General features: G+C 48.7%; 1 protein-coding gene across 1 annotated transcript; it reads right to left on the bottom strand.

The window, feature by feature from the left end:
- Nucleotides 1-277: 277 nt before the first annotated feature.
- Nucleotides 278-24,383, bottom strand: polr3b (polymerase (RNA) III (DNA directed) polypeptide B). The gene is made up of 28 exons (XM_036520376.1): nt 24,228-24,383; nt 23,954-23,986; nt 23,421-23,477; nt 23,244-23,308; nt 22,628-22,703; nt 22,185-22,285; nt 21,855-21,946; nt 21,168-21,285; nt 20,746-20,854; nt 19,054-19,176; nt 16,408-16,524; nt 15,752-15,886; nt 13,910-14,071; nt 13,469-13,669; nt 12,929-13,091; nt 12,203-12,356; nt 11,794-11,868; nt 11,345-11,443; nt 11,112-11,239; nt 9,185-9,394; nt 8,117-8,275; nt 7,900-8,017; nt 7,412-7,554; nt 3,095-3,198; nt 1,592-1,758; nt 1,373-1,486; nt 1,074-1,247; nt 278-954 (listed from the first exon to the last, which is right to left on the bottom strand). The coding sequence occupies exons 1-28, from the start codon at nt 24,297-24,299 to the stop codon at nt 825-827; spliced, it is 3,399 nt and encodes a 1,132-aa protein (XP_036376269.1). The 5' UTR covers nt 24,300-24,383; the 3' UTR covers nt 278-824.
- Nucleotides 24,384-26,837: the final 2,454 nt, after the last annotated feature.

Below are 26,837 nucleotides of genomic sequence, written 5' to 3' on the forward strand. Positions count from 1 at the left end.
TCCCCGGCAGCTACGCCTGCCTGCTCCCTCACAGGCCGGTGCTGTAATGAAGCAGGGTTGTGCTCACTCCACTTCCACATTTAAGGGTTCCTCTCACAACATCGAAACAAAAACATGTTTACAGCAAAGATGCACTAATGCAGAGCATTCTCCCTGGAGAGGTTCACTGCTTTCAGAGAGTCTGATCTGTGGAGGCAGACAGAGGAGCATTCACCGAGGAACTCTGCAGATTTCACCATGTAAACATGTTTCCAAAGGCCACTGCAGTCCACTCCGTTTTCTCTTTATTCAACCTCCAGGAACAGTATAGAACAACAGAAACTCACTGCTGACACATGACAGACATAACATGAGTTATAAGTGAACATCCATAATCAGTAAATTATATTTCATATTTACTGAGGACATAGATTCACAACAAAAACTCACCTGTTGTTTTGCATGTCAGAAGTGATATTAACATTATTGAAAATGCAAACAAAAAACACTCAGGTCTGACCCGGAACCCCATTAAATAATAAAGTCCATGAGGGTGAGAGGTTATTCCCACTCCAGTGAGCTGATGCATCTTCTGCATCTTAATGTGGGCATACCACATCCCTCAGCTGAGCCACGCCCAACTCATCCCTGCACAGGGGATATAACACATTCCACAGTTTCCTGGCCCTGCTGGCCCAGTGCTGGCCAGCTTTCTCTCCATATTCAAAAGAATCCTAACGAGTCTGATCAACAGAATCAACTTGCCCCAAAAAAGGCAGTTGATCAGAGTCATGCTGAGAGGACACACCCCGTGCAGCTGTGCAGGCCGCCCTGCTCTCTCTCTGTCACTCGTTGTAGCGGGACAGTTTGAGGCGCGGGACGATGTTCATGGACTGCAGCTCCTGGAAGAGCAGCTTGCAGGCGTAGGGGATGCGCAGGGACGACACCTGGCAGGACGACTTGCAGTAATGGCACCTGCAACACAGAGTGTAGTTTCACTCACAGCTCTGAGGCCAGCCCTGAACCAAGGCAAGGGCTCACACACGCACACACACACACAGTACATACACACGCACACACACATAGACACCTACCAGCCGGAGTACCCCAGCAGGCCACACTGGCCGCACACGTCCACCTCGAAGGCGTCGCTGGAGATCATGAGCCTCTCCAGCAGCAGCATGCTGGCCCCGTAGCCAATCAGACAGTCCCGCTCCATCTCCCCCAGCCTCAGCCCGCCGTCTCTGGAGCGCCCCTCTGTGGGCTGCCTACGCCATGACGAGTAGCACAAATCGGCTTTTAACGGCTATCTGCAAATTACTGTGCTCTTTATCTCAGCATGCAGTACGTCTGATCTTAGACTACATTTCCCACAATTCCCTCTACCGCTCACCTGGTGAGGACAGCTCTGGGCCCCCGGGCCCTGGCGTGCATCTTATCCAGAACCATGTGCTTCAGCTTCTGGTAGTAAACTGGACCGAAGTAAATGTAGGCCTCCAGTGGCTCTCTGAGGAGAAACAGCAGCGTTCAAATCACCGCGGAGGAAAGGAAAACCGCAGGTCTGATTCAGTCATCACAGCATGGATGTGCAGGCTGCATTCCTCCCACTGACCCCGTGATGCCGGAGGTGACGTAGTCCTTCCCCTGGTAGTTGTACCCATAGCGAATCAGGTCCTCACACACGTCCTTCACCTTACTGCCCCCAAAGGCTGTGCCGTAGTGGAAACGCCCATCCAGAACCCCCGCCTTACCTGCCAGGAGCTCTATCAGCTTCCCTACCTGCGGGGGGGGGAGAGAGCGTGAGAGAGAGAGAGAGAAATGAACACATGTACATGATGGGGATGAGGGGCCGGCAAGAAGCATCAAACAGCTTCTCATTTAAATGCATTTCAATTCATATTTACAAAAACATATATATACGCACGGACATGTATTTTTTGACCCCAGAAGGCAATAGTATATATTAGTTTTACTTATTTTTTGTGCAGTGACAATACGGACTACCCCAAATTTAAAATGCACCCCAACCAGCTCAGACTGAGTCTGCAGCACAGTACTGGGGACACTGAGTGTCTGCACTGGTGAAATCTGGAGCACAACGGAGCCTTTCTGTATTTGGAGGCTGAACCCCCAAACCGGAGCGCTCGGCCCACAGCGACACCCCGCAGCGGAGCGGCGGCTGTCACGCGCAGGTCACCGGCAGGAAGAGCCGGCTGAACTCTGACCCCTCCCTTTGGGAGAGCCCCCACTCGCTTGCTATTCACACCACTGCGGGTCAGATGTTCGCCCCTCCGGGTCAGGGGTTGCCATGGGAACGGCCGGGGGCTAAAGTGTGCCATGGGGGGGGGGGGTTCTCACCCCAGATCTTACAGCATTCCAACCTGCTACTGCACTATGCTGGTATGCCCAAAACGTATCCCCCAAAAACTTACTCCCCGGGTTCCATTCTCAAATAACTAATGTCTCAAAGGGACATTCATTTTAAAATTCAACTGGAAATAAACTCAAAGCTTATGAAGATCTGGTTACTGTTTAAGAGCAACAGGTGAGAGGAATGTGCCCTAAATTTCAGTAGATAATGCAGGCCATTAACTGAATGCCTGTTCATTTGCAAAGGGTGTTCTGAAAAACAAAAGGCCATAACCCACATAATTTCCAATTTCTGGAATATGAAAACTGAACTCAATCTTAAACGGTGAGTTCTGCCCCCTACAGGAAAGAGCATGTCCTTCAGTATGCTGTAGTATGCAGTCTGAAGTTTGAGACATGAGTTTAAAAAAAGGAAATGTGGAACATCCACATTTTCCAATGCTGACTTGGTGCAGAAACTGCTTTACCAAGCAGTTAAGACAGCCAGCACCACACTTAAATGATCATGACACACCCACAGGCCTGTATGTAAAGCTGACCCCAAACATCTCACTTAACACTCATTTTAAACCAGACAGGATCATAAATACACACCCCTGTTAGTAAGAAACAGCTCAGGCTAAACGCAGAGCCCTTATAAGCACACACGCTGAACGCTGCACTGCATGTGATACATCTGCCTCCATTCACTGGCCTTCCCCAACTGAGACCTGTGGGGGGTGCGCGGGGGGGCGGGTTTCCTTACCGTCATTCGGGAGGGGTAGCCGTGCGGGTTCATGATGATGTCGGGGCAGATGCCGGAGTCACAGAAGGGCATGTCCTCCTGTGGGACGATTAATCCACACACACCTGCAGGCAACAGGAGTTAGTAACTGAACGAGTTCAAGACAGGACGAGCAGGCCTTACACATCTGTTTATATTTACAATCTTCTACTGTAAAATGTTTTATATATGAGAAGCATCATATGAATATGAGGTACTTGAATGGTCTCAGTACATCCCATCATTAATATTAATTTTAAAATGCAACCTGCAACAGCAATATTTTAACATACAAATGTAACCAAACGTGGTCGGCTGTTCATTTGAAAGCGTAACTCTGCAGGAATGCTCTTACACAGGGCTCAGCTCACAGGAGGAAATTCACAGCTTCCTGCTTCTTTGTGACTCATAATTTCTCACACACCTGGTTTAGGGGAGGCTGTGAGCACACACACACGCATGCACGCACTTTTGAGTGTGTATGTGTGCGTGTGTGTCTGTCAGTGTGAGCGTGTGTATGTCAGTGTGAGAGAGTGTGTGTGTGCGAGTGTGTGTGTGCGTGTGTGTCAGTGTGAGAGAGTGTGTGTGTGTCAGCGTGTGTTTGTGAGAGAGAGAGTGTGTGTGTGTCCATGTGTAAACGGCGCTCTTTGCTGGGGCCTGAGCAAACACATTACAGCCATTTGCAAGTGAAACAGCAGGAAGCAGGAGGTGGGCTGACAGAAGCAGGAGGTGGGCTGAGGGCTACACTGCTGACAGAAGCTCTGCTTACTCCAGCCTTCCTGCAGACTGGGGCAAACCCTGCAGCTTTATACAGGCCAGTGCTCTGCCACGGTGTGCTACACAACTCCCATAGATGGCATCTTTCTGCATGACTTTGAATAAAGTAAAATTTTCATGTACCCGCTTAGAGCCAAACATAAGATGATACTGATGTAGCGGCTTGTCCCGCGATTGAACAGAAAAAGTATGGTGTTCAGTGCAAACAGCCACCCTCCTACATCTTCATAGGAAAGAGTTGTACTGGTTGAGTGGGCACAGACCGCATGTGGCCGGTGCACAGACTCACAGCACCGACAGGCAGGGATAATCCACACTATCCCATTTCACATGAGCGAAGAAGCCATCAGCCAGCAGATCAGATTCTAATAAAGGGATCGCAGTGGAAGGAGGGGGATTACTGAGCCAGCGCAGATGCAACAGCAACACAAAACTATCTCAGCAAAAAAAGATCTGTCACCGAGTGGGAGGGAAACGCAAGAACCACAGAGAGAGGGAGAGAGAGAGAGAGAGAGGGGGGAGAGAGAGAGAGGGAGAGGGAGCGGGAGAGAGAGGGAGAGAGAGAGAGAGAGAGAGAGGGAGAGAGAGAGAGAGAGAGAGAGAGGGAGAGGGAGCGGGAGAGAGAGGGAGAGAGAGAGAGAAAGGGGGAGAAAGAGAGAGAGGGAGAGAGAGAGAGGGAGAGAGGGGGAGAGAGAGAGAGGGAGAGAGGGGGAGAGAGAGAAAGGGGGAGAAAGAGAGAGGGAGAGAGAGAGAGGGAGAGAGGGGGAGAGGGAGAGAGAGAGGGAGAGAGGGGGGAGAGAGAGAGAGGGAGAGAGGGGGAGAGGGGGGAGAGAGAGAGAGGGAGAGAGAGAGAAAGGGGGGAGAAAGAGAGAGAGGGAGAGAGAGAGAGGGAGAGAGGGGGAGAGAGAGAGGGAGAGAGGGGGAGAGAGAGAGAGGGAAGAGAGGGGAAGAGGGAGAGAGAGAGAGAGAGAGAGGGGAAGAGGGAGAGAGAGAGGGAAGAGGGAGAGAGAGAGAGAGGGAGAGAGGGGGGAGAGAGAGAGAGAGGGAGAGAGGGGGAGGGAGGGAGAGAGGGAAGAGAGGGGAAGAGGGAGAGAGGGAGGGAAGAGAGGGGGAGAGGGAGAGAGAGAGGGAAGAGAGGGGGAGAGGGAGAGAGAGAGGGAGAGAGGGGGGAGAGAGAGAGAGAGGGAGAGAGGGGGAGAGGGGGGAGAGAGAGAGAGGGAGAGAGAGAGAAAGGGGGAGAAAGAGAGAGAGGGAGAGAGAGAGAGGGAAAGAGGGGGAGAGAGAGAGAGGGAAGAGAGGGGAAGAGGGAGAGAGAGAGGGAAGAGAGGGGGAGAGGGAGAGAGAGAGAGGGAAGAGAGGGGAAGAGGGAGAGAGGGAGGGAAGAGAGGGGGAGAGAGAGACAGGGGTTCCCACAGCAGACATTCTCTGTGCTGTTTGTTTTGTGTGAAAGTGCATGATAAAAGAGGTGTGAAATCGGCAGAGAAAGGGCCGGGAGCAGCGGGGGGGGGGCCCCCGAGCCCTCCATCACCCTCATCCTGCTCCACTCTGGCGGGACGGACAATGTGCCCCCCAGGCCTGCACATCTAACACAGCTGTGAAGCCCTCTCGCTGCAGCGGGGCGGAGGGCAGGGTAAATAATTAACTTATTCTGCTCCACTGGCCGGGCTTATGAGACCAGCTACAGCTGCGAGAATTTAATAAGAATTGCACAAAAAGCTGGAAAATTAGCTTAACGTGACAGGCTCAAACATTAGCTCTTCTTCTGGGGGACGAGGCTTTTTAATAATGAGGGGAGAAAGGCGCGCTCATGAGCGCGGCTGCACAGCCTGGGAGTCAGCACCTGTGCAGGTAACACACTGCAGAGCGTCCACAGTGCTTTCCGCAGTGCGTTCAGCCACTGCTCAGAGTGTGTAACACTGAGAGACACCCGCTGCTGGAGAACTAACACACTCAGGCCTGATCGCGCTGAGCACAGCTGGCTAATCCTGAACGCCCTGGGCACAGCTGGCTAATAAACACCAGCAGGGGCTGCACGTGGGTCAGACTCGGTACTGCAGGTTAGATGGCACCTCCTGACACACAGCAGGTAGCCGGGTCATGGCTTTGGTGCCAGCAGTGATGAGCTGGGTGTGACTCAGCTCTGAGAGTAAACACACTACTGCCACCAATAACGCCACAGCCTGAACAGTCACACAGCGTTTCACTCAAATAAATCTGCATTTTAATAACTGTACTACACCAAATCTGCCACCCAACGACACTGCACTTTACAACACTAACGCTGTTCCACCTGCTAACACTGCACATTCTAACACTAAACTCTGCCACAGGTACCAGCAGCACCGCCTATAGCTGTTAATGACCACAGACAGAACTTCAGTTCCATCTTTTTGCTCAGCATGGTTGGGATCAGGGTGTGGGTTATTCCAGCTGATCCTGGATCTGTGTCTGGGTGAAAGCGATTCCCCGCAGCTCAGTGTGGTGAAGGTAACCCTTTCCTGGAAGCGGCCTCACGGCGCGCGAGGTGAGAGGTTTGTGCGCGGCGCCAGGCAGCGTCTGATTAAAACATCATCAGCGCCGGCTCTGGAGGTGCGGGAAGACAATGGCGCCTGTGAAGGCCTTTCCCAGGCCTGAGCTGCACTGCTGCGCTGTGGGCCATTTGCATAGTCTGGCACGGGACAAAGAGCTGATTAATTGAAAAATGGCTCTTGAATGTTGGAGAGGGGGGCCTTTGTGGAACAGTCAACACTGCAACTTGACTAAACACACACAGCACAGTTGTCTCAGGGGTCACCCTGATCTCTGCGGCCGGGGCAGAGCGCAAACGGCCCTGAGCCCGTCCTGCTGCAGGCTGGCAGGGAAACGCCAGGATTCTCCCCATGGAAATGTGGCCGTGAGGGTCAGGGGGTTCACCCTGCATTTCACGTTACACACGAGAGCATGTCTATGGCAACACCTGCCATTCAAAGTGCTGCATATATATATATATATATATATATATATATATATATATATATATATATATATATATATATATATATATATATACACACACTTAAATGTATGAAAAAGTAAAAACATTTGTATTTTATATTCAGAAGACAAGTATGTTTGGATGTACCAAGCAAAAGATAAGCCTTTACAGGTAGTCTGGTTAACACTAATCAGCGCCTTCACTGGGATAATTTTTAATAATAACAACATTAATAGCAATAATAATGTTTATTTTCCTCCTTTCAGTGAAGAGCTCATTCCTCTCTCTCTGAAAAGAGTGAATAAATCTGAAACCAAATAGATTAAGGTAAGGGAACACTGCAAAAATAAGATCCTTTCTTTTTCAACTCCTGGAACAAGAATGTATAACGTTACCTAATGCTCTTGCCTTATCCTTTACTAAACATTCTTAAAATTTGTATTGTGGAGAAGGTACATGTTGCTGTGGGTAATCTGTGTTTTATTTTGAGTTTGGGAAGAGTTGCTCCCCGGTGCGGAGACAGCGGAGAGGTGCTGTGGTGGCACTACCTTTCTGGCCGTGGCGGCTGCTGAACTTGTCTCCGATCTCCGGCCGCCTGGTCTGACGCAGCAGGATCTTGATGAGGAAGGCGTCGTCCGCATTGGATGAGATCATCACCTTCTCTATGTACGAGTCCGTCGAGCCTTTGTACCTGCAGGCGAACGAGGGGCGAATGAGCCCAGACTCACGGCTCTGTCAGCCCTGTCACGCAGCACAGCCTCGGTCTGTAAAGCCCTGCTGTAGCAGCTGTAGCTGTGAGTGACAGGAACACGCTGCGGCTGACTGTCCCCTCGCTTCGTCCACACCGACACGGGCAGCCTTTCCCACCTGACACAGTGTCACTGTCAACACGCAGTTTCCAGTGCCCTGTGACACAAACTGGGCCCAGGAGCTGGGAGGATTCCCTGCGTGTCAGTGCTGCTGAGAGGACCATGTGGAGGGTTCAGCGGGAGCAGGCAGCCCTGAGCACAGTTAGGGCACAGACGGGCACACTCACGTGATGGGCACATCCCGGTACTGCGGCTGGCCTGGCTGGGCACTGCCCTCGAGGGGCGTCTGGGTGACGGTGGGCATGGACTTGTTCACCAGGACCTGCTTGTTCTCCACCTTCTCCCCTGGGTAAAGCAGCACACTGCGTCACACAAATATCCACAGGGCCCCGCCAGCAGCCATCACCTGCTCACCAGCAAACCCGCAGCGCTGCGGAGACTCACCGGGGGAGCATATCCCGTCAGCGTCCAGGATGTTGTGTCGCCAGATGGGCTTCCGGGTGGCGGCGTCCAGCATGGGCCCCATCACCTTGTCGAAGGTCTGGTTGGTGTAGCGCTTCAGGGTGCATTTAGCATTCTTATAGACCAGACACCTCCCGAACCCTGAAGATTGAGAAGACAGAAAGTTTTCAGTGGAACTGCCCTCATTTAACTCTATGACGGGACCCGTGTTTCACAACAGGACAATAATTTCACCAACAACAAAAGGGGGCTGGCAATTAGCAGAGGAATATTATGATTGGATAATGTTAACATTACTTCTTAACAACGTAACATTCCAAACAACTCCTGTTGATTCTTTAACTGCAAAATGTTTGCAGTTTTACATTTGACATTCCCATTTTCGGTACTGAGAAGTGTTTGTGACCAGAAAAGTCAAATTTTGGACTTTGCTTCAGACCATACTAATTGTGAACAAGCTCAGTGTGTTACTCAATCAGAGGAGCTCAGTGTGTTACTCAGAGGGGCTCAGTGTGTTACTCAGTCAGAGGAGCTCAGTGTGTTACTCAGTCAGAGGAGCTCAGTGTGTTACTCAATCAGAGAGGCTCAGTGTGTTACTCAGTCAGAGAGGCTCAGTGTGTTACTCAGTCGGAGGAGCTCAGTGTGTTACTCAATCAGAGAGGCTCAGTGTGTTACTCAGTCGGAGGGGCTCAGTGTGTTCCTCAGTCGGAGGGGCTCAGTGTGTTCCTCAGAGGGGCTCAGTGTGTTCCTCAGTCAGAGGAGCTCAGTGTGTTACTCAGTCAGAGGGGCTCAGTGTGTTCCTCAGTCAGAGGAGCTCAGTGTGTTACTCAGTCAGAGAGGCTCAGTGTGTTCCTCAGTCAGAGGGGCTCAGTGTGTTCCTCAATCAGAGGGGCTCAGTGTGTTCCTCAGAGGAGCTCAGTGTGTTACTCAGTCGGAGGGGCTCAGTGTGATACTCAGAGGGGCTCAGTGTGTTCCTCAGTCGGAGGGGCTCAGTGTGATAGTGTTCCCTGTAGAGAGTCGGGACAGTGCAGTCCCTGTCGCCCCCCTCACCCCTGTCCAGCGAGGCCTTGTTGAGCACCAGTGCATCCTCGATATCGTAGCCGCTGTAGCTCATGACCGCCACGGTGGCGTTCTGACCCGCCGGCAGCTTCTCGAAATCGATCAGCTCGATGGTCTTGGTCTTCACCATGGGCTTCTGCGGATACGCCAGCAGGTACATCAGCGTGTCTATCCGGTTCCTCTGGTTGTACCCAATCGTCCCTGGGGGGCAGTACATGATTACACACTTCCACAGAGGACTACTACAGGACTTCAACAAATGACAAAGACTTTTTTTTAGATTTTTATATTAATTTTTTATATTTTACACTTTTGAACAATGTGAATTTGAGCCAATCCACATATTTTCATTTCTTGCATGCATTTTTTCATATTTAGTCAGGGGTTTGGATAAATATTGAGAGGACTGTACATGTATATACACTTGTGAACTCCACTTGCAATAACAAATATGTATGTTCACATATTATACACACATATTTATATAAACGATCATTTTATCACTAGCTTGCATTCTGTCCAAAGAACATACACTGCATTTCAAACTCAGGCTTTAACTACAGCACTGATCACCGACCTGTGTTGTTAATAGACGCTGCTGAGCTGTAGATCATAAGGCATGAATATGGCCCGAGAAAGGCAGAGGTGCTTACAGACTGGAGAGGCTCCAGCAGCCATACACACTTGCTGCCTGTACAGTGCTGTCTGCCAGTCTCCCCGAGGATAAAACCCCTCACTTACAAACACACGGCACTCAACACAGCACTTCATTCAACCAAACACAAAACACTCATTTCCTGTTTCCAGTCTGTCCCCGGATCGTCTGCGTGTCATTGCACAGTGAAAGCGGTGTCATGGAACGCCGTGCAGCCCTATAACACACAGCCGGATTGACCAGTCAAACCGCACGGGATTAGACATAATTGAATAGCTCATTATGCGTTTATTCCCACCCTGCGCCTGAGTGACTTAACCACCCTGTCCATATGAAGGTATCAGCGGTGGCAGGATTTCTAATCCTGCTATTGGAGGGTGATCTGTGTCAGTGTGGAGTGCAGGAGAGGGACAGGTTACAGGATAATGGCCTCAGTCCCCAAAGGCCCTGACATTTGTCAGCTGCTATTACTGCACAATCAGGTTACAAAAACAGTGGCCTGATAATGGCCCAGGGCCACACAGCCAGATTTGCACATGTATAGACGACCAGCACAAAGAGAGCAGGCGGAGGATATTGGGCCAAATATAGTTCCAGTCCCCGTGGATTTGTAAAGATGCGGGGCGGGGGGGGGAGGCTCTGGGGAATGGTAGCAGTGACGTTGGAGGAGTTTGGTTTCCAGGAAACTCTCTGTGCAGGCACTCTGGCACCCGCAGCTGAGCACACTGACCCCCTGAACGCGCACAATGAATCGCTAATGACATTCAGGGTGAGGGAAGGAGGGATGGCCAACGCACACACACACACACACACACACACACACACACACACATACACACCACAGATACACCCCCACACTGCGTAAACACACACACACACACACACACACACACACACCACAGATACACCCCCCCCACACTGCGTAAACACACACACACACACACACACACACACACACACACACACATACACACCACAGATACACCCCCCCACACTGCGTAAACACACACACACACACACACACACACACACACACACACACACCACAGATACACCCCCACACTGCGTAAACACACACACACACACACACACACTTTTGCTGAGCGTGCTGTGGAGTGGTTGTGGTGTTCCCGGTGCTGGTGCACTAATCCCAGTGCTCAGTGCTGTTTGGGGAAAAGCTTGAGAAAGCCTGACTTTAGCCTTTTAAACTCATTCCCAGTACAGTGCCCCCCCCCCCCCCCTTTAGCCTGGCGGGACACTCACCCATGGCCTGCTTGCCCATAGCACACTGGTAGGTGTTTCTGGGGGACTGGTTATGGTGGGGGTAAGGGATGAGGCCGGCACACACCCCCAGAAGAGTGAAGGGTTCGATTTCCAAGTGAGAGGTGTCCCTGCAGAGTACACAGAGAGGGCAGAGTTAGCCAAAGCTCTCACTGGACATGACTCTGCCTCACCTCAGAGGAACTCAGAAAGACGTGACTGTGTTACACACTCACTTGGTAATCATGTGCTCATACAGGGCGATGTTGCAGTCATTCTCCTCATTGACGTCCAGGTACTCCACCAAGCTTTCATGGAGAAAGTCTTCAAAATTTCTACAGCCCAAGAAATCATGCACAAGAGAGAAATAGCACACGTTTGATTCAACACTTAAAAACGTAAACCCTAAAAGTTAATCCCCCTAGATTACATGTGAAGATGGTGTACCTGTAGCCCTGGGAGAGCTCCTCTATATGCTCACCTGTAGCTTTGGGAGAGCTCTTCTATGTGCTTACCTGTAGCCCTGTAAGAGCTCCTCTATATGCTCACCTGTAGCCCTGGGAGAGCTCCTCGATGTACTTACCTGTAGCCCTGGGAGAGCTCCTCTATGTGCTTACCTGTAGCCCTGGGAGAGCTCCTCTATGTGCTTACCTGTAGCCCTGGGAGAGCTCCTCTATGTGCTTACCTGTAGCCCTGAGAGAGCTCCTCTATGTGCTTGTTTCGGACTGCAGGCTGGCCTTTCTTCACAATGATGTAGGGCCTGCCAGAGGGAGACCACAAATGTGAGCTTCAGACAGACCACACACTTCCTAACACTGGAGAAACCACACATCAGATGGGTGAAAGTGAAGGGAAGTGAAGGAAAGAGCTGAGGCCTGGCTCTCCCTGAGGCAGAACCACAGGTGCTGAGATTGGGCCTGAGGTGATACAGTGGAACAGACTGAGATTGGGCCTGAGGTGATACAGTGGAACAGACTGAGATTGGGCCTGAGGTGATACAGTGGAACAGACTGAGATTGGGCCTGAGGTGATGCAGTGGAACAGACTGAGATTGGGCCTGAGGTGATGCAGTGGAACAGAGGTGCCATGTTTACCTGCAGAGCCGGCCCCCGTCGGAGGAGATGTATACGCAGCGGTCCGCCAGGTTGGTGGAGATGGAAACAAACTCGTTAATGAAGCCGGCACGCCTCATCAGCCGGAAGGTATGAACCAGCTTCTGATGATCCCTGATCACCCCCAGAATATTACCTACACACACACACACACACACACACACACACACACACACACACACACACACAGAGGAACACACACACACACACACACACACACACACACACACACAACACAGGTGCTGTTTCAACTTGTGGCTTTGAGGGAAAAAAAGGCCTAATATTCTATTCATTTCAGTAAGTCTGTGCATAACTAATCTTCACTGAACAGACAGGCTGCGTTCAGCAAGACTATATTAACTATATAATTAGTGGTGACCAAAAAAATCTCCAGGGGTCTTGAACACATCAAAACTTAGAGTTTACTCTCACAACACAAGTGATACATGAAGTACAACTGGCATTACCAGATTACTGTACAGCTGTGTGAAGCTTTACAAAGAACAGTGTCTGCAGGCTTTGATGCCTGTGGCTTATTAACTCTGCAGAGGAGCGGGCGCGTGGTGAGGAAGAGGGCAAACATGAACACAAGCTCAGCATCTCCCTGCCTTCCCAACACACCGCTGACGCAGGCCAGGAGTCACAGCACCACATCGTCACATGTGACTGTGCGTGCGTGCGTGTGTGTGTGTGTGTGCGTGTCTGTACCGTTGAGGAAGACCAGGAAGACGCTGGGGTAGGACAGCTCCTCTCCACAGAGCAGGTTGACGTCCTCCACCCCCAGGTTGAAGGCCAGCTTGATGATGGGCCCGTCCTCCATGTCAGTGGTGATGTGGGTCATTAGAGCCAGGTTCTTCACCAGCCCACAGGCCTGAACACAGAGAGCAGTCACCACCAGGGGGAGCCACGTACGTTACCATCACCAGAGCTAAGAGATACTGTCATATACAACAAAGTGAAAACGGTTCCTGGTGACTGTACTCTTCACGTCACTGTAAGCCCTGCTGCTTTCCGGTGAGAGAATGAAAAAGTCTCCCTCATGTACATCCCTGCTGATGCCTGTAGCAGCTTTACACTGAATCTGCATGACCAACCCAACACTTCCACTGGGAAAACATGGCCGGATAATGACCATTATGATGCTGGTGGTCACTTGTATTCAGGTGTGTGGAGCAGGGTTGATAACGCTTCGCTTGGGAGTGTGTGGAGGAGGGTGTGAGAGGTTCTGTGTTTGGGCGGGGGGCTCACCTCTCCCTCAGGTGTGTCAGAGGGGCACAGCATGCCCCACTGCGAGGGCTGCAGGGATCGGGGGCCGCTGACCTTCCTGGTCTTCTCAAACTGGGAGGAGATGCGCGTCATCATGCCCAGGGCAGAGATATAGGAGAGCCGGGACAGCACCTGCGTCACGCCCTGTCGGTCCATCTTAAAGCGCTTCAGAGACCAGTTCCCCTGTAGGGAGGGCACACACACGCAAGGCAGGCGTCACCAAACACTGCGTCTGACACAAACTGTCTTGGTTTTCCGAATGAATTAATAAAGAACTGCTAAATCATATAAGATAAGGTAGTCATGCTCAAATGAAAAGTTTAGGACTGTGAATCAAACAGAATGTAAGATTCACCCGGCAGACGCCTCGCAGACCCCCGGCCTGGCTGACGCCCCAGAGGCTGACAGTCCTATGGTACTCACGGTGGAGATGGCGTTGACCATGCCGTTGGTGATCTGGTCCTGCCGCATGTGTTTGACCACGTCGAACTGCGCCGCGCGCTGCTTGGGGATGATCTGGTCGGCGATCTTCTTCAGCTCCGAGTTGAACTTCTTGAAAAGGTCCTCAAACAGGAGAGACAGGAGCTGCCGGGGAGCGGAGCCACACGGTACCACTGTCAGAGCAGCAGAACCCAGAGGCTCACAGCCCAGCACAGTCCAGCACTCTACAGCCTGCATCACAGGCGCTGGGCACACAGACACGGGTCAGAGCTACACCCACCGTGACGTCACACCCCTTTGACTGGACCATTTTACCAATGGGCACACGCATTCAACAGTGGGGGAAAAAACAGAGAAAATCTCCCAGCATTAGGGTCTGTTTCTGACCCAAAGACAGCTGAAATGAAGTATAAGTAGAGATCTACTCTATCCAAAGCATATGCACCCACACCATACATTCCCAGTTCTCCCGATCTCCAACTCAAAGCACTTTCTACAGACAGGCACCTCAAACAAACACTTGCATGAACCCTAATGTCTAAAAACGCTTTAAAAACCTTTAAGCTCCTGTGCTGGTGCTGGTGCTGGCAGCAGCAGTCATTGAGCGGCTTTGTCTGAGCGTCAGGCAAACCTTATCGCGGCCCTCGATGGCTGTTTGTGCTTTACGTTGGGAAGATTTCATAAACAGGTATGGAAAGTTAGTGATAACATTGGCCCTGGCTGGTCTCCCAGGGTCCCACTTCAGCGCAGATGGGCTTTGCAGCCAATCTCCATCGTCCCGACAGCCGCCACCTGACGGCATTTACATAGAACACAGCCACTGCAAGAACTAATAAAGAAATTAAGCTTCCGCTGTTCCGTCGGGCCAATTAGCTGAATGTCAGGGAGCTGTGATTAGAGGCTGGGGGGGTTGTCACCGTTCTGCGTTTTAAGCCTTCTGAGGGGCCCGGTCCCCCCCCCCACCCCCCCTCGCCCCGGTGCAGGCGGGGGGAAATTAAAAGACTCGCGGCAGCGGTAATTACAATATCAGCGCTGGGCGGGGATTAGGCTCTCGCTCAAGTCGAGGCGGCGGTCTTTTGTGGCGCGGCAAAATCCCTCGGCTTTCCCGGGCCTGGGATTTTGGTGCCGTTCCATATCTCGCCCCCAGCAAAAGCAGCCGGGTTCAGAAAGCCGTGGGGGGGGCGCTGAAAACAGGCAAACAAAGAGCAGAAAAATAATGAAGTCATTAATAAAGAGGCTGAAACAAAGAGGCAGGTGAGAGATTACGCCGCAGCGGTGCTGCCGATGCCAGGCTGCGATCGCTTCCCGAGAGCGGGTCTGCGTCTGCGTGCGTCTGTGAGCGCGGTGCGGGGACGCAAACAAAGCCCCGCACCGAGAGGAGCCTGATAAGAACGGCCGCGTCCTCCACGGATCCCCGCGCAGATCAAGCACGATTCTCCCGTCCCCCGCGGAACGAGGCGTCCCCAGCTCTCCCCACCTGTCCCCTGCTGTCTGACACTAACAGACACAGAAAAGCCCACCTGTATGGCAGAGTGTTACCTGTTCAACAGGCAGGTACTGCAGTGTTAAAGGGCAGGAAATTCACACACTTCACACAGCTCTGAAACTAGACACCTGTCAGCCATATTTCTCAAGGAATGGAAGCCAAGTCCACCCATCAAAACTACTAGCAACTTCCAGTCCCTTACTTTTCTATTGATATAATACTGCCTCACAAGATTTATTACAAGCCTACAGAGCAGTAAGGGAAAAAGGCAGGAGAGAGAAGAGTGGTGTGCACTCTGAAAGAAAGCACCCGGATTACTGCCAGACAGAGACACTCACCTGTCCAGCCAGTTCCAGACGCTTGTTGCCGTAGTAATCCCTGTCGTCCACCTTGTTGTCCCCTTGGGCTAAGATCACTCTGCGCACCATCACAGCCAGGTAAATGCACTTGGCCCTGAAGTTAAACTCCTTCACCTGCAGCAGACACCAGCACAGGTAAACACAGTCTTCATGAGTCTAATTCATGAATAAACATTCGGAACCCCAGAAAAACCTTCCAAAACATGCAATTCATTCAGTCCAGGCTGCGCACAGGAGCGGCTGCGCTTTCTGAGGGTTTCCTGCTGCTGCCCTTACACACTTTTCATCCACAGGCTTTGAGGCTGCAGTGTTGCTGGTTTGCAAGTGCATGGTTGTGAATGGTTTAGACCTATTATTTACTGTTTGGTGGAGAAAAATGGTGGTACACTTGGGGTGAATACTAGAGGAAAATGAACCACAACTACAGCTAAGTACAGCGTATAATGATATTAGAATGACAGGGTGTTGCTTACAGGCACGTGGGTGAGGACGCTACAGTAATATTAGAATGACAGGGTGTTGCTTACAGGCACGTGGGTGAGGACGCTACAGTAATATTAGAATGACAGGGTGTTGCTTACAGGCACGTGGGGGAGGACGCTACAGTAATATTAGAATGACAGGGTGTTGCTTACAGGCACGTGGGTGAGGATGGTGGAGGCGAGCAGCTCTCTGGCCTCCTCCATTTTGGTTTTCTTGGGCCCTCCCCACATGCGCTGGCGACGGACTTTATTTCCGATGTATTTCAGAGCCTGCAAAACATCAACTGCATAATATTAACACTGAGAGCAAGCAAGGCCAACTGACAGCATGTCACATCAACACTGATCATAAACATCAACACAAACAGCAATGCCAACTGACAGCTAGCTAGATTACTTGCTAAGTGCTGGTAATAAGGCCAAAGCCACAATAAAGCTTCAAAACTACCAGTGCAAAGCAGCGTTACACAACTCTTCTAATGAAACAGAGCCGATACAACAGATTATGCAGAAAAAACGTAACAGGAAGAAAACTGGATCGAGCTCACCTTATAGAGGTGGCAGATCACAGATACGGAACCTAACTCCAATTACCGCGCCGGTGACAAACTCGAGAGCCAGCAGTTACAAGCATGTCACACATGCAATTCATGAGGTGTTAAGAACACCGCAATTTTTATCAGATGAAAATAAATATTTTCTGCTTTTAATGGAGTCATGAGCAGATGAGGTTAATATTTTATTGTGTTTTCTGCAATGGTGAGAGATCAGGCTAAAGGCCGTCCTTGCAAGGTAATGAGAGGGGAAACACCAGTTTATTCAAAGAGGAAAAATATTTTACAGTGTTTTTTTCCCCCCATTTTTTTCGGTTGCCAAGATGGGCAACCGGGCAACACAAAATGGTTGCCAAAAACTCTTGATCGGTGTAATTTGGTTGCCCGGGGCAACTAGCAACCATTAATGTCGAGCCCTCCAGTTCACAAGTATTTTAAATATAAAGCGGGGAAGTGTTTGGCTGGACATGCCAAGTACACAACTCTAGACATTTTTCATTTGCCACGCTAGCCATCACTAACTAAACTCTCCCATTCACTCTCAATGGATGCTTTGTTCATTACGCAGTCAAGCAAATTATGCAGCAAGTCTCCCACTTCAGGTGTTCCGCAAAAGAGATGTGTTATTGTGGAAATAAAAATGTGATCACTGGCAAATTCACATTTCTGAATCACTTGTACGGTCTAGGCATGTAATTTGTCAAGCCATCGGATGCCAAAACTTGACAGATTTGTATTAATCTCCTAGAAAGTTCAAAATCTCTCCCAGAACTTCAACTTCAGTTCTGGGCAAAAGTATTGGATTTGCCACAATTAAATGAATCAAGGAAGGACATATCCATGTTTTATTTTTTTAGCGGGAATTCCCCGATCCGGAGCAGGCGCAGGGCAGCGCCGGCCGTGGGCTGCAGCTGCAGCTTCCTGTGGGCTTCTCTCTGCACACCTGAGTCAGCAGCAAGCAGCCAGGCCTGTCGGGGGAGGGGTTAAAGGGCAGCGCAGACCACCCACCCCTCGACCCGAATGGGCGGGTGTCTGCATTCCTCAGGAGGTGACATCAGCGAGGCCATTGTACAGGGTCTCTGCAGTAATCCGATTGGGTCATTCCCTGCACATTGTCACTGTGCACCTCGGCTGGCGTCTCCACACTGCAGGAGAGGCCAACACAACCTGGCCTGATTACAGCGAACACGCTGGTCGAGTGTGAAGTCAGAGCTTCATAACAGCCTTCTCTCATTTCAGCATTCAAACATTAAAAACAGAGAAAACCACCAAGTGGAGAGAGAACTGCTGCTGCTGCTGCTTCCCAAATCAGTATGACCAGGTTCAGCTCTGTGGACTGTGGACTGCTTCAACTACATACACATATCTATGTACACACACGTACAATTACGTATATGACACGTACTGTATATCTGGAATATAAAAAGAATTGTCACACTACAAAGTATATTACTTTTGATAATGCCACCGACTTTGATACTCATAACCGCTACACAATACAAATTATTGAACATATTTGCTATGATCTGTATCAGAAGACTGAGGAAAACAGGGATGTGTCTGAGCTGGTCTGGAGTAGGTAAGGGCACAGAGGCTGTGTCTGTACACTGTGGCGTTTCGGCGGAGGAGAACCTACACAGCCTACCAGCACATTAAACTACGGCTGCCCTAGCTAGCACATGTCCTTTTTCACCGAATAAACCACACAATTACATGCATTCATATACACCACCAAGGCTCACATTCATAACAAGCTTGGGCTTTTCTGAATTTTGCCTCTGTAATTCTTGTTTGTTTCCAGAACAATGGCAGATGACCTGCTGAGGGATTCAGATATATGCATACTGCCTGTTCTTTTATATATGATGAACCCTCACCTTGGAATAAACAACATTATAGAGAAGAGAGGTGGGAATCTTTCCCAGTCAGGATTAGATTATTACTTTAATTCTGAAAGAGGCATGACAGTGGTCATTTCAGCTCATGTGCTCCGCTTTCAGAAGTAAGACTGCTTAACTGACCAATGCATGGGTGACTAGCAGGAGCTGACCAATGGGGAGCGGGGAGGCAGAGTGATTGGCAGATATTGCTACCGTCCAGGTCACTGATGTCTCTGCCTGGGTGAATGTCTGACAGTGACCAGCAGGGGGAGCCAGGGAGGCAGACGCACAGCAGCAGCGGAGGGGCAGAGAGCAGTGACTGAGCTGTGGGCAGGCAGTGGGATTCAGGAGCACAGAACACGCACCTGCGTCTGGGTGAAGATCTGGGCCTTCTGACACTCCTCCAGGCTGGGGGCGAAGGCGGCCATGACGTGCTCCTCAGTGCCGATCATCTGCACAATCTCCTGGTCACTCTCCACGCCCATCGCCTGTGAGGGGGAAGGGCATACCTCTGACATTTACCTATGCTAATGAGAAGGGCGGGGCCTAAAGTCACTGACCCAGTGGCCACCTGAGCCCTGCCCTGACAGCACTGAGGTCAGAACAGAACCAGCACCACCCCCTCAGAGCGGGCCAGCAGAACTGAACACAGGCCAACCCCCTCCATCTAACGGCTCTGCTGAAACAGCTCTCACATGCGACATGCACACACACGGAGGAGTCAGGCCTGCCACTCAAGGGTTAACGGAGGCTTTCAATCAGCTGACACTGACAAAATCTACCTGGCATTAATGGACCGATATTCTCTGAAATCTTATTTTCATATAATCATTAAATAAGAATCACCATTTGCTGTCATTTTAAAAAGTAACTTAAATAAAACCTTACAAGGAAAAGGAACCCTCAGATAATTTTTTGGGTTGATACTACAAAAAAGGTCTCTTTACCCTGAATAATCAGAATGGCAAGAGGAACAAATTCAGACAAAACAATAGAGACAAATGAAATGAATAAAATATCTTTTAAATCTACAAGTAGCCAAACAGCCACTTAACAGAAATACATTCTGAAATGATATAAATAATGCTAATCCAATCCAACTGCAAATGACCATAATTAAAATGTAATACATTATCAATTACAAATAAGAGCAGCTAAGAACATTTGGAGTTCTCAAACGGTCAAGTAATGTGTTAATTGAAAAGACAGTCTTAATATCAAAGCTTACATATGATATAAATAACTAGGATAACTAGTTAAGAAAGAAACCAGTGACCACAGCCAGCTGAGACAGAAAGAGGAGCCGTTCTGAGAAACATGATGGTGACCCATGAGGGAAGGGCTGATATTTGCTTTGTGCTACAGTGCCCTCTGCTGGTCACATACAGGCTCTGCTACCCCTGCTCTACTGTTCGAGGACGAGACACAGGGGGACCAGGAGCCAGATAACCTGCAGGGCAGTGCCGCACTGGGGACATGTGTCCCACATCACACAACCAGAAGGCAGAACCCAGTATTTCATGCAAAACATGGACGTATGAGGTATTAAATCAGGAACATTCTAATCTTCTCTACATGTTTCATATGCATGCTCCCTGTATGTTGTCCAGTGTGTGCCAGACATACCCCACAGTGCTTTTAACTAAATGAATTTCTGACAGTCAAAGAGATTAGAACAGGGACCTTTAGCTAGAATAGCTGAAAAAGATAATCGACACACAAAAGGAAATAAAGAAATGATTCTGTCAGGAAAAGTGGAGGCTGCTTACACTCGTCTGGGGTCTATTTCCGGGTACCGACAGCCTGCAGTGAGCCACGTAGGGATGAAGACATGGAGCCGCAGAGTGCCCCAGAATGCACTTCATAGAAATTCTAACCAATCAATGGGCAGCTTTTTCCATGTGACCCAGGTGGTGAGACTGACATAGTCACACAAGCCAAACTACAAAACCTGCTGGAAACCAGTGCTGACTTCATGCCAAACATGACTGCTCTCCAGACATTCACCTCATCAAAAAAGTGGCTATGGAAACTGATTTGGGATCAGTGGCGCTCACCTTGAAGATGATGGCGATGGGGGCATCCTCAGACAGGGTGTTGTGTCTGAGGTAGAACCTGCCCTGCTTCACGATCATGTTGGTTCTGCTTTTCTTCTCGTGGGTGGAGCTGGGAAACACACACACAGAGGCAGCCTCAGCATGGCACTTAATCTGACACAATGAGACACAGCACTTACAGAGCCTGCAAGCTCAAATCCCATGGGAGAGGTACCTTACCTCCAAGAGGATTAGAAGGTGTAAACTTTCAAACACTGCAACTCACGTTGGACTGAGTGTTTTCTAAGCATTTTAAAAGCAATAATGATGCTAACATGAACAATATAATCAGTCAGGCTGCTGCTTTTAACAGCCATATAATTGTCCATTCATTAGCAGTCAGCAACAGTGGTGTGCTGTGTATGTGCTGTGGGTGACCGCACCTGGTCACAGACGCCCCGACCGCGCCCTTCCTGTCCTGCTCCACAATGATGCGGTTCTTGGACAGCTGCTCCTGGATCAGAATGACCTTCTCCTGGCCCTTGACGATGAAGTAGCCTCCTGGAAAAGGCCTTTGTGTTAGCATTAGCGTTCTCACTTCAGCTGGAGATGAAGTTGTTCACCTTACAACGCATCATTTATCATGCTTTTACATTCAGAGCTTCAAGTTCGACAGCAGTGACTCCTTAGGGTCTTTCACTCAAGCTGTAGCTCTAAATTACATATGTTCGGAGTTATTTCACATGTCTTTATTCTCACAAGGCAGACTGTTGTTTGAGGAGAAGGAGCACTTTGGGTGATACTGGTGAAAAGGGCAGGTGTGACCTGCTCCTGGAGTCACAGGATAATGGATGTGGATTTCCACATAACACTGAACAATGATAAACTGCTATTACTTCTGTAATACCGAAAACCACTCCTGCAGCTAAGCAAACACTATCGTTCTACGGGTTAATTATCTGTCAGTGTCCAGCGATCTGTTCAAACTGCCATCCACACTGCTGTCGCACGCGAGCGCAGCTCCTCAGACAGCTCAGGTGCAGAGGAAATGGCTGCTGAATGCCTGTGTCTCTGTGTGCTGCCGCTCACAGAGGCAGAAACCACCACGGCGCAGTGCTGCAGCCTCTTACCTGGGTCCAGCGGGCACTCGTTCAGCTTGGAGAACTCGACCGGCGTCTTTCCCGTCAGAACGCAGTTGGAGCTGCGCAGCATGATGGGCATTCTGGGTAATCAGGACAGGACAGGTCAATCAAACAATGATAATCAAACAATCAAACACTGATAAATCAATTAATCAGACACTGATAAGTCAAACAACCGTTCAATCACTAAAAATTCGAAAAATCGTTCAATCACTGGTCACGTCCATCTTCATCCATATGGTAACAGAGCAGAGGTGCGGCTCGTCGCTGGGGGCTGGGGCTGGGGCTGGGGTGAGGGGTCGGGGGAGGGTACCGTACCTGCCGATGGGCAGGGCGTTCCGGATGATTCTCTGGCTGCCTCGCGTGTACTCGATGTCCACGGTGATGGGTGCCGAGTAGGTCATGTCCCTCAGGCGACACTGGGGAGAGAGAGGGGGCTGCTCAGACACCACACGCTAGCCCATCCAACACGCAGCTGGATATGAGCCCTGACTTACAGGGTATCAAAGGAAATCTATACTTTCACTTCCACAAAAATTAACACCACATGCATAACAGCACACTAATCAGTCAAAATCATTCAATCACTGAGCTTCACATTCAGAGGTAAGTATCACCATATCAAATTCCATCAAAATCCAGGACATTCACAATCTAATTTCTGTGCCTGTTTGAGCTCTCTTAGAAATGGATCTTTTCCCATGGTCCTTTGCAGCTTGGGAACAGCAGTGTATAAAGAGGCTGAAGCAGCGCTCGGTCACCTCATGTGGGGAGACGGGTCTCGTCACATTGAAGCTCTCCTCCACATCGGGCATGCCCACATAGATATTGAGGTACCTGGGGACACAGAGAGGAGCGTTAGGGTGCACTAAACAGCCATGCTGCTACGAGCTACAGCTTTCAGCATACGGGTGTCCGGGCTGCAGCACTCAGCATGGGAGCTTGACTATGCTAAGAGTTCTTCCAGAAAGCGCCCATTCTGAGTGGCTCTCTAACAATGATAAGATCCGGCACATAAGTCCCAGTTCAGCCTTTTAAACAAAGATCACACATTTTTTATGCTTTAAAGAACTGTTTGTATCACCAAAGCTGAACTCACATGTAAAAGTACAGAACATAAATACAGCCTCACTGAGCTATCAGGGAAGGGACAGCATCTTTGACCAGGTGGTATCAGCCTGGCCCAGCATCTTTGACCAGGTGGTATCAGTCTGTCCCAGTATCTTTGACCAGGTGGTATCAGTCTGGCCCATTACGATCAGCTCCACACAGCTCTGAGGGTTCGACGCTTGAGCGCAATAACATACCACTTTTTCGCAGGTGTGTTTAGGTCTAGATTAAACTTGTGTTTGACATTATGAATCGGTAGAGACTTACTTAAGATACCACATTGGATCAGCATCACTGGTGATCTTCTCATTGGCTTTCATGATCTTCTTTATCTGAGGAGGTCCAGAAGGGTGTAAATATCATGACAGCTCTACTGTGTTAATATGATGGCTGGATGTACTGGAACCCCCTGTTGGCAGCAGTCAAACAGAAAATCACACTCACCTCCACGTTGATGAAGTAATTGAAGGAGTCAATGTGCTGCTTCACAAGCCCTTTCACCTTCAAATACAAAGACCCATTTAAAATCAAGGGGTTAGACACAAGACACACTTCCACTGTGAAGGATGCCAGCCACACCTCAGCTTCTAACAATGCAGTGCAGGTGGGCACCAACCTGATTATGTTCACTTCACCATGCAGGACAGCTTCATAAAGACTAACATTAAGAGAATACTTACAGCTAACAGCATTTGCACATTTCTAGTGCTGGTTGTGCTAAAGCATTTCTGCTGTCTGTAGCATGATTTAATGACATTAGCAGACCGGTGACTGGGAGCCCATCTGTGTCAGCAAGCTACCTCTCATTAACCCTGGGGCTGCTCAGAGCAGGACCTCCTCAGGTCCTTACTGCCACTAACCTGCATGTCTATAGTCTGTGAGGTAAAGGCGTTGCTACGATGCAGGGACATTTTCTCAGCAATTTATCGATACTTAGCTAACGTGGCAGGCTAACGTGGCTTGCTGGCTGTAATTACCTTCAGGAAGGCTGGCAGAAGTTTCCATTTTTCCTTAAGAGAGAGAAAGAGAGAAAAAAACCAGTCAACAGCAGACAGTGATAACAGTGCTAAAATGACAAACTTAGCTGGTTAGAAGGCAAGTTAATCCACAGGCTATAACAACTAACGGAAAGGACACGTCCATAGCAAAAGAGCTACAATCTTTGCACCATTAACAGGCTTCTTTGCAAGTGCATCTGTAGAAGCAAACGACAGAGCTAGCTGTGTCTGAAGCCATCATTCAATATTTTACCTCAACTGTATTGACAGGGGCGGCCAGCTGCTGCGGCGTCATGGCCCCAAACTCCTCGCCGAAGACCTCCATGGCTTCGTCCACTAAGAAGTAAAACACGACTTTAATTCTCAGACTTAATTTCACCACTCTCACGTTTCCATGTCGGCAACCGGATGCGCAACAACCATGTGAACTCAGCGAGTGTTACGTTAAAATTGACCCGTGCGGAAACGAAAACAAAGAACAGTTCCGCCAGAGTTCGCCGTATCCGGTATCATTTGTGCGGCACACTATTGGTGAATTTTACGTTTTCTGTTAGCTTTCGTATTTCACAATTACAGTAACATTTTAAAATCTTAAAAATATTTCTGTTTATTCAAATAAGATAATATATACATCCGTGCACTTTTGCAGGCACTTACATCACAATAGATAATGATAAAAAGCAGTCAGTAAAACTTTTTTTGTAATAAATTAATGTTTTTTGGACAATAATTGCATTCATATTTTAGTGGTAGCCTACAACATTATTTATATGATTCATCATCTATGAAAACATTTAGCACATTTTCAGGCACATCATCAATAGTATAATTGAGGTTTGTGTTCGTATGTGCAGTTTGTTTACAGTCCATCTGGGTCGCGACCTAAAGCGCATTTTTAACCATCAGCTTTTGAATGCAAAGGGAGACAGTGTCAAACCCAACTGAACGCGACAAATGTCTCACTTCGAGTTACTACAATGGAGGCAAGTACGTTTTGCAGGGGAAACAACATTGTAACCAGTTATCCAAGAAACCGCCTTTACCATACGTATTTTCAAGGTCATTAAGGTCCATGTCACGACAAGGGTAGCGTGTTTGCACATTCATGGCCAAAGCTAAATTGATGCACATTTCCCCCTTCCCTTCCCAAGTAAACTGAAAAAAGTAGTGATGGGCATTTTAGCAGCTCACTCAACTACAGTAATTAGTTCATAATTGTGACATATTTCATTGAAATGTTGAAATGACAGTTTTACATGCGGTTTTCCAGAAAACTTCACAGACCTCAAATGTTGAATCATCATTAGCTGGACATGTTCTAGTGTGTTGGATTTGAAACCCACATTTGGATCACTGACCCTAAGGGACAAGGTTCTTCACTTTTCAAGGCCTTCTTCATTTTGAAATCTACATTCATTTTCAGGTCAATAGTCAAACTGCAGGTGAATGTAAAACTGTCCAGCAGGTTTTCCAGCTCTCGTCAAGCCAATGAATTTGTTCAAATGAATCAAAGCCTGGATGAAAGTGGGAAGCTGCTGCACTCTGAGAACAGCCTTCAGGAAGGGCTGACACTCCCTCACAATGTCATTAAAGGAAGTCATTCTGGACCGAACACATTTCTCCAGTAATTGTTTGTTTATATTCACATCTTTGCTCAGTTTTAATTTTCGTAGCTGCCAATGTCATGAGTGTCATGAGCGTCAGGGTTTGTATGTATATCCCAAGAATTGCTGCTTGCATTTTCTAAGAATTTACTCTGTATTACCTGGAGAATGCTGACAACTTTTTGTTACAGTTCCAAAAAAAAAAGGGAGAATTCTGGAACAAAATTATTTTTTTAATTTCATCCTTACATTTAGTATGTTAGTAGTTGATGTATATATGGCATGTGGAAGAGCACTATAACTTGTAAGCATGTGTAACATACAAGCTTAAAAATACAGCATTAAGCAGACATTGGAGGCTACGACAGGCAAAGTTTCTTTCATGGTATCTTTCATCATGGCATTTCTTCACAGGTATTCAGGATGTAAATATTGCAAAGCCTGAATTATTTCTCAGGTGTGATGAACTGCTGCATAGGTGCAGAGCTCATTTTGTGTTTGCTTTGTCTTCGGACGTTTGGCTGTGGGGGGGAACTGCAGTGCAGCGTAATGCAACTCTCCATCATCCTCCTGTCAACAACATAAAGACACGTTACTTTTGTTAGTTGCGTTTGCAAGATTATTGCAAAATAATACAAAGCAGTGTATTGTGTGAACTTCAAAGGAAAAAGACACAGTTCTTCCATCAGTTACTGCAGCTTAAAATGGAAAATTTGATAAATACCTGCACTGTGTTTCCCTTTTTGGAATCTGCAGTTTTGTGTTGAGCTTCCGCCTGCACCACCCCTGACAATGAGAGAAATCCACAAATCAGGATTAATATTCAGTGTTTTTGAGGTGCTTGGCTTAACGATGAGTTTATACAATGTGTATATTTTCATGATGGTTTGTAGTTCTCATTTCTCTACTACAAAATCTATCAATGTGTGAGCAATATATTTATAATTAAATAATACCACATACACGCATGTTTTCATATGTAGTATGTTTTACATAACCACAGTAACTACATACAGAATGTATGTATTTGACTGAATGAAGTACTTTGTACTGTGGCGAGACATACAGAATGTTGGTAGATCATGCTCCGATCACTTTCAGTTCTGTGTTACAGAAGGTCCTGGATGATTAAGAAATGAAAGCGTGATTGAAGTAAGTAGAGTCAATTTCAAAAACTTGCCTTTTCTGCCACAGACCAAATAGACACAGAGAGAAGAGATCACTGTGGCAGCCAGAGCAGCAGCTGGACACACAATGAG

The sequence above is a fragment of the Megalops cyprinoides genome, chromosome 25 (genome assembly GCF_013368585.1).
Source record: "Megalops cyprinoides isolate fMegCyp1 chromosome 25, fMegCyp1.pri, whole genome shotgun sequence".
NCBI lineage: Eukaryota > Metazoa > Chordata > Actinopteri > Elopiformes > Megalopidae > Megalops > Megalops cyprinoides.

Coding starts and splice junctions, on each gene's coding strand:
- polr3b (XM_036520376.1), bottom strand. CDS start 24,299: ATGGAGGTCTTCGGCGAGGAGTTTGGGGCCATGACGCCGCAGCAGCTG. Junction 20,855..21,167: donor GTCGGGGCGTCTGTGACCAG/GTGCGGTCACCC, acceptor TGTGTTTCCCAG/CTCCACCCACGAGAAGAAAA. Junction 7,555..7,899: donor TACCGGGATGTGCCCATCAC/GTGAGTGTGCCC, acceptor GTTCGCCTGCAG/GTACAAAGGCTCGACGGACT.